Raw genomic sequence first — 8,351 nt, 5'->3', positions numbered from 1 at the left:
AATAATAGTCTAATCAATTATAATTATTTTTAAATGAAGTAAAAGTGGGATAAAAAGCATACCGGTTTTGCTGGGGCTGGGCACACGCACTTCCACGATGGACGCGATGATGGTGTTGTTCCCGTTGCGTTTGCTGACCACGTCGATGAGCCGCTCAGTGATCTCTTTGATGGGACTCCGGTCCAAACGATGCTCCTCTGTCGACTTCAAATGCAGGAAAAACGAAAAAAAAAAGATGAAGTTTTCACTTCCAAGCAACAAAAGTCAAACCCGAAGACGGACAGAAATTGCACTCACGATGCAGACGTGGATCTCGTTGCTGGCCGAGAACGACGGGTCACAGGTTATGGACACGGAATGCTCCAAGGAAAAATTCTTCACCAGGTACAAACGTCTTAACTGGTTACACACATTCTCCACTGTCAAGCTCTGCACACCCTAGGCAAAAAAATAAAAATTAAAAATGAGGCAAAATGTTCAGACAAACAGAAAAGCGAAGCTCAAACACTAAGTAGGAGGCGGCTCGGCACACATCCTCCTAGAACATCAACTTGTGCCTTTATCTGCTGTCGTGTCTTTTGAGTGATGAGCACATGTGGCGACAGTCGCCCGCCAGTCTTCCCCGTCAAGCCAAGTGATACCGAAACTAATCTCATTGGCAGAGTCCCAAAAGCCAACTCGCAAAAAGATGAATGCAGGTTCAGGAGAGGTGGCGCTTTGACTTACTTGGCTTAGATATTCTTCTAGATATGTGCAATTACAGTACTATACAGTTTATTCTAAACTTTACTGCAATTTTGGCAGACTCCATTCAAGAGCCAAATTCTCAAAGTCATATTTACCCACAAAACATGATATCAAAGCCTTAAATTAGAATTTTAACCAAGCATTTACTCTAATCTAACTTTATTATTTTATTTGTAATATATTTACATCACTGTTAAAGACACTGAACCAGTTATAGGGCAAGTGCTAATAAAAATAATAAAAAAAGGTAAAATACCCTTATGAAGATCAATTAAAAAGTGGGATAACTCACCCTAGACAAGATGTCCTTGTTGAAGGTGAAGGTGATGTTGGTACAGCTATTGTCCTCATAGCTGGAGCTGGGGTGACACTTGGGGGTCGGTGGAAGAGGACCGGGGCGCCAGCACTCCCCGAGTCCCAGGCAGGGTTTGACAAAACAGTGGCCGTCTCTAATGGGGAGGCAGCTCTGGCCTGAAGGACAGCCACTTCGGCCTTTGCCGCCAAGGTGGCACGCTATTGGACCACAAAACATCTGGACAAAAAAATAGTAGGAACACAAATTAGGACCATCAGAAATGTTTCAGCATGTCAAGTCTTTTGCTGTGCTATTTCAATTTTTATGCTCATTAAATTGAATTAAAATGATCATGCTTTCTTTTACTGTTTTATGTATGACTAAGGTTTATTTTTACTTTAAAAGTTTTTAAATGAAAGTGAATAATTACTTGATTATTGTCCCAATGGGGTACATCTAATAATACAATTCAACCATTGATTGATTTAAAAGTTTGTTTTTAAAAACCAATCCATTTTTTAAAACCTCCATTAAGATGGGCATCAATTATTAACCCATTAATACTAACTGTTCTTACAAAAGTCCTTTTCTCTTCCTAAATCCCCATAATGCATTTTCCCAAGAGGAAACGGCATCATTGTTTGATCTAACATTGTTACGGAAAGAAAAACGGCGCCCGCGGCTTTGCCTTTTATCACGGCCTCCTCCACCCCCCAAAAACCTGGCACATAACCAATGACCATTGTTTCCTTTCAAAACAAAGCGCATCATAGCATTTGAGAACGTGACACCACAGAGCAAAGCCGGCCGGCCGGCGCACATGACCGACTGAATATTAGCGGCCCAACCCAAGATATTTTCATGCTTCCTCACACCCCGCTCGGAGTCTACGTCTAATCCTGCCATTGTTCACACACACACACACAAGCTCCCAATAGACGATATTAACACTTGGTGACACACACGCGGTCCATGCTTTGCATACCTTTGTGCATATGACTTTCCCATTGAAACAGTGGCAAGTGTTGCAGTCGTCATCCCATTTGACCCCGTCTGAGATCACGCGGCCATTAACGGAGCAGGCTTTTCTTGTCGCTGCATTTGAATAAAACAAAACACACAATTTAAACCATAGAAAATGCAAATGAAAACACCCTCCTTTTTTAAAGACAGGGTTTGCATAATGGTTTGAAAAAGCAATACGCTGATGAAAGCAAACACTGGATCAAATCCAATAATATGATTCAATTGTTAATCTTCGATATACAAATGAAGGCCAATTCATGTAAAGATGATCAAATTGTTAATTTTAAATATATAAATGAAGATCTATGCATATATAGCTGCTTCCATTTATATATGCATAAACCTTCATTAGATTGGTAGAGTATTCTATGACAACCAACTATGTTCCACCCTACATTACATGCTATAAATGGAGCATTTTTCTTTTAACAGTAGGCCTTGTACCTTCTTGACATTGTGTCCCACTCCTGTCTGGCGGGCATAGACAGCGGTAGCCATTAATTTCATCGACACAAGTGGAGCCAAAGGAGCACGGTGAGGACTGGCATTCATTGATATCTGCAGCAAAGAAAGACAAAAAAAAAAGCCTTAAAGGACAGCCAGACAGTACGCAAACATTTGAGGATAATCAGTCAGCAAACAACTGTAAATCACTGGAGTGAGTTCACCAAGGTCATGTGTCATTTAATCAGCCCTAATAGTTCATTAAAGATGAAAAAGGTGTATTAAAATGGGCTGGATTCCCACCGCCGGCAGCACATCTTATTGAGCTTTAAAAGGGATCGTCAATTGCAAGTATGCAGGAGTTACAGGCTGGACTTAAGGGAACAAAGGGCTCGCAATGGGAAAGAATGTGGCCATCTGAAAGCCTTTAAGAGGGAAAACAATCTGTGTAATCAGTGTCAGAGAGCACGGCTGATTAGCTGTTGGCACACTAAGCCGCTTTCCCCCGGGGACTGCAGTGGGGCCTGGTGGAGTGACACCGAAATGGCTCGGCCTGGCCCACAGCCCAACGCCCAGATAATTGGTCGGCTAGACCGGCCCTTTCGTAGCTGTCCTGTAGCTCGCCCGATAAAAACGCGCGTACATGCAAGGTGGGCGGACTTGGATCTCAATACTCACTGATTCGACAGTCCGGGCCAGCAAAGCCTGGGGCGCACTCGCATCGGTACCAATTGTCGCCATCCACACAAGTTCCACTGTTGTAGCTGCAAAAGAGGCAAAAGGTTGGTTGGTACTGCCCAAAGATGAGGCTTGATTTTTCTCCCAATTGTTACACTTGAATTTGCACATTAAATGGGTAAATTGGCCTGGATGATGGTGTTGGTGAAGTCACTGAGTTCCTTCTTGATTCAAAGCCACATTATTATTTCAGCAATCGAACATGCTGACTATTGAGGACCGGTTAAAACAGGTCCTGTACGGTAAGCGAGTGACCTGGGTATCCACCAAAGTGGACATTACATGAGCCATGGGGGCCATAATAATAACATTTGGTATGCAAATGTGGCCTACATAATACAAAATGCAATGGCCAGATCTTAATTATTATATGGGGTCTCCTTTAGTATAAAGCATTAATTTTATGTGATCATTGGCTGCCAATCAAAATGCACTGGATATCTCACACGGTCTATGACAGCCATTGAGATCAACAAACATCCAATCAAGAGTTACCTGTATCTGAAACTAGACTATTAGCTCAACAGTAAGTACCCCCAACTGCCACAATAACATGAGCACAGTGATGACACCCCCACCATCAGTTATACATGGCATAATTTTTTTTAGTTCTTTGCTATAAAGCAGCAATCATTTTTTAATTTTTAAATATCTTATTAATTTGCTAATAGTTTAACATACATTCTCGTTGTTATCACTGTAACATTTAGGTTGCCAATAAGTTTAACGTCAACTTACCATGGGTGTGGACTGCAGTCGTTGGTGTCTGAAAGAGAGAGTAAAAAATTAATGAGGGTGTTTTATTTATTTTTATTTTTTCGTCTCCTCACGTCAGCATGTTTGGTACACATAATAGCAAAGAACGCGTCCGGGCTTGCGTGCACTTTGGGTTCCGGATCCCATGCTGCCCAATGCTTGCGTCTTATTAACCGCACGGTTCCCCTCCCTTTTACCGCCGCCGTCACCACAACAACTCCACACACCCAGATTAACAACCACAGTCTCCACCGCCTCCTTTTGTTTTTTGTTTTTTTTGCCCTGAAATGTCGGGGAATTTCTCTTTTTGAGTGCATGTGTTTGAGAGGGGCAGGGCGGCCGGTGAAAGAGAGCAGGGCTACAGAACAAGCAGACATGTCACTGTTTGGACAAGAATGCAACAAGGAGAGGAGTGTGATTTTGGACAAAGGGGAGGGGGGAAACATCTGTCTCCACTTTGCTAAGCTTGAACCCCTTTTTCTCTCCACTCTCGTGGCCGACCGGCCGCGGCTGGGGAGCGATTGACTTGAACATTTATTTATACAAACAGCATAAAGGACTTGCATCTTGCTGGCTGTTGGCTATTTGTCTTGGTGCCAATTCAACATGATGACACATTGTAGAACTCACATGAATCATGTGATTTTTTAAAGATTAATTTCAAGTGATAGAAAATTCCCCATTATATGTATTTCTATTGGCAGCCTGATAAATAAACAAGTTCCAAAATGTACTTTTCACAATTATATAATAACAAAAAGCCTCTTCTAGAGTCAGTATCTTAGCATTCCTTGTGAAAACGCTCCAAATGACCTTTAAGTTAATTCCATTTCCACGAATAATCATTCATTGTAACTCAAGTCCACATGATTATTGGGAGGAAAAGAATACTAAATTATATGGACAAACTGACCAAAGATAGGTAAGCCAAACTTAAGACATCAAACACATTGAAAGTACTTGAAACTGCTTCCAAATGTGACTCAACAGAGCATTTTGTAAGGTATGTAAATACTTCTATTCGTGTGATTTCATCGTTTATTTTTAAGCTCCATGATTACTGTTCGGGTCCATTCTTGTCGGTTCTCACCTTTGTATTTGTAATTTGATTTATATGTGGATATTTATTTTTTATTTTTTACTCCGTGCAATATTTTGGTAAATTAGAGATCTTAATGCTGCAGTGTGCATACCAATAAGTTGATAAGGTAAAAAAAAGAGCAAAAATGTTATCCATATTGCTAAAATAGCCACAGTTTGTGTGTTGTAAACATTTTGGTATAGATCAAGAAACTCTATATTAAGACCGATAGTAGAAATCAATGTTAATTGATTAAATAATGAGAACATTTCCTTACTTTGGGTACATGTGGGTCCCTCCCAGCCCTCCTTGCAGACACAGGAGAAAGAATCCCCCGTCACCACGCAGGTACCACCATTCTCACAAGGGTTCGGAAGACAACTTGAATTCTTAGCTGTGGGAAAACAAACAAAAAATGAAGCATATAGTTATGTCTGGAAGCACTTCCATGCTTATCAGTGGAGGTGACCCAGACCAATGTCAACATCCTAGTGCATCACCATTGCTTTGGACATTTCTTTTAGCCAAGGATCCATTTTCTATGGGTAGTCTACATTCCAAAACATTAAAGAGTATTGTCAGTGCAATGGTGGTATTTAACTATCTATCTCTCAGCGCTGGTGGGAGGGCAAAATGGGCAGAGAAAGAGCGTTGACAGAATGAAGGTTTGAAATCTGCTTTGGGATCTAACTAGAAGACAGATCTCTACCACACAAGAGCCATGTGGGGGTGGGGCTTACCAATATTGCATGTTGTCCCCTCCCATCCTGGTGAGCACTTGCATTGGAAAGTGTTGCCCTCGTCATGGCAGGTGCCTCCGTTGTTGCAAGTGGCTTCGTCACACTGACTTTCGCCTGGGGGGGAGACTTTGATAATGGTTGCGGCTACCAAATATACATGCAGTGTATTGTACACACAGCTCTTATACAGCCATCAACACATACCACAAGCTTGTGCAGGCAGACTACAAAAGAGTAAAAGGGGAGCTAAAAAAAAGGAAAAAAAAGGCGGGTCGTCCTTACGGGAGTGGCACGTTTTCCCCTTCCAGCCATTTTTGCACTCGCAAAAGAAATCAGTCACCAGGTCCCGACACGTCCCACCATTATGACAGGGATTGGCGCTGCAGTCGTCAATGTCTGGTTGCCGTGCGGAAGAAGGGGCGGGATTAATGTGGCGGCGCACATCAAAAGGAGTTATTAAATAAGCTTTGATGTTCTCCGTTAGGTACTTACTGATCTCACAGTGGTCGCCTTCCCAGCCGTCAGCGCAGATACACTGGTACACGCTAACTTTGTCGATGCATGTGCCGCCGTTGCGGCACGGGCTGCTCTCGCAGTCGTTGATATCTGAGGTTGGAAAGATAGCGGTTGCATTTGGTTAATGCTGAATTAGCGGATTATGGATAGGTTTGCAGTATAAAAAAGGTGATTGGGATGATGGTCACGTGATAAAAAGGTAGTCAGGGATTATTAGGCCATTTGATTTAAATGTGCAGGTAATTGGATTAGAATTGAAAGGGTCAAAGGTCAGAAATTGGCCAAGGCTTTGATTTTGGCAGCTTAGGCAGATCTAAACAAGAATATAATGAGATAAAGATGAGAATGTCTTACTTTCATGGCAGTAGGTTCCTCTGAAACCTTCTTGACATTCGCAACTGAACTGTCCAGCGGCTTGGCTCCGACACCTGCCATGAGGCCCACAAACATTGGACGAGATGTAGCGCTCTCCTCCGGGCGTACTATTGGATGCCACTGCAACGGTGCAGCTGTCAATCACTGCAAACAGGAGGTAATATGGTCATGATTGAAAAAAAAAAAAAAGATGTAAACAACTGAAACCGGACCAACAAGATAGATTGCAATATTTATAGTTCAAAATTACATTACTGACCCACTTAATCTAGACATATTGGTCAATAGTAACTATCCAATTTTGTGGGATGAACTGGACAACAATTCCCCAAAAGTATATGCTTGGCTTAAAGTAGTTTTAAATCAAAAGGCTATTTCTAATGCATTGTCTGCACATATTGTCAAAAGATGACCAAAACAGCAATAAATTATCATTAACAATTTAACAGTGAATGTGTTATAATTCATTTGTTTCGCCTTGTTTGATCAGGTTAAGCAAATTAACTGAATATAATCATTTAATTGTTGTCGAGGAGAAATAATCTGCCTATGTGGTTGGTCTCCTCCGTCAATTAGACAAACACATGCACACACAATGTGCAGATTTGTAGAGGAAGAAAAAAGAAAGATGGTCGCCCACCAAGTCATTCTCAGGAACTCACACACACAGAGTACAATGAGCTTTTTGCCAGATTTTCTTCAACTCCAATGGGAATCAATGGAAAAGATATGTGGAGGTGGAGTTTGTTCACCTTAGCCAAGAAAATGGAGCATAGGAACTCAATAACAAAAAGAAAAAGAAAAAAAAAACAGGTATTGCACTCATGGGAAGAATACATCTTAAGTGCTCCATCCAATCTTTTATGTTAAAACATGTATCGTTTTACAGGAAATTCCCGGAAAAGCCAGAAGTCTTACCTTTACATGTGGTAGTGCGACAATGGTCTTTGAGGTGAGAGCAATTCTTGCCCTCGTAGTCTTCTGGACAGGCGCAATAGTAGTCTGTGGCCAAGTTGAAACAGGGTGCTCCATTTTGACACGGGTTGGGCGAGCAGTAATCGATATCCAGCTAGGGCAAGAAAAGTATAGTATAAACTTGATAGCTGACATACTTTCTGCTACACTAAACAGCAAAGAAAAAGCCACAGCATCCTCCCTACAGGCCGTGCCAGGAAACAATACACACACACACACAAAAAGTACTTGTTGGAAAAAAAACAAGTCAGAGACATAAGAGCCGTCCTCATAGTCTGGGCTACAGTACCGAGGAATGCATCCCAGTTAAGCTAGGGGAAAGCTCCAGCAAAGCGTTCTCTTAAAAAGAATACTGCAGGGCAGCCATGTAGGAGGGTGGGAATGACCCACGTGCGCATGGTGGTGGCGGAGGCGTCTTACCTGGCAGAGATTCCCTGAAAATCTGGCCAGACAGAGACAGTGGAAGCCGTTGATGTCGTCCTGGCAACGCCCGCCGTTTAAGCAAGGCGAGCTGGCGCATTCGTCAATGTCCCTCTCGCAGTGTTCGCCGGTGAAGCCGGGGGGACACGCGCAGCGGTAGTCGTTCACCAAGTCCTAAAGAAAACACACACAACATCTTTAACTCTTGACACACTATATTAGATCCTTTAGAATAATG

General features: G+C 42.2%; 1 protein-coding gene across 1 annotated transcript in view; it reads right to left on the bottom strand.

Annotated features, from left to right (window-relative positions):
- Positions 1-8,351, bottom strand: part of jag1b (jagged canonical Notch ligand 1b) — a 28,055-nt gene that overhangs the window by 2,704 nt on the left and 17,000 nt on the right. Inside the window, exons 12-25 of the mRNA XM_077729938.1 lie at positions 8,114-8,287; positions 7,637-7,787; positions 6,698-6,862; positions 6,320-6,433; positions 6,110-6,223; positions 5,828-5,941; positions 5,365-5,481; positions 3,989-4,016; positions 3,191-3,276; positions 2,513-2,626; positions 2,028-2,137; positions 1,040-1,279; positions 298-438; positions 63-204 (exon numbers count right to left, since the gene is read on the bottom strand). Coding sequence (XP_077586064.1) covers positions 63-204; positions 298-438; positions 1,040-1,279; positions 2,028-2,137; positions 2,513-2,626; positions 3,191-3,276; positions 3,989-4,016; positions 5,365-5,481; positions 5,828-5,941; positions 6,110-6,223; positions 6,320-6,433; positions 6,698-6,862; positions 7,637-7,787; positions 8,114-8,287 — 1,810 coding nt within the window. The remainder of the gene's footprint in view (positions 1-62; positions 205-297; positions 439-1,039; positions 1,280-2,027; positions 2,138-2,512; positions 2,627-3,190; positions 3,277-3,988; positions 4,017-5,364; positions 5,482-5,827; positions 5,942-6,109; positions 6,224-6,319; positions 6,434-6,697; positions 6,863-7,636; positions 7,788-8,113; positions 8,288-8,351) is intronic.

Source organism: Stigmatopora nigra, chromosome 12 (assembly GCF_051989575.1).
Source record: "Stigmatopora nigra isolate UIUO_SnigA chromosome 12, RoL_Snig_1.1, whole genome shotgun sequence".
Taxonomy (NCBI): Eukaryota; Metazoa; Chordata; class Actinopteri; order Syngnathiformes; family Syngnathidae; genus Stigmatopora; species Stigmatopora nigra.
This window is presented reverse-complemented; position numbering and strand designations above follow the sequence as displayed.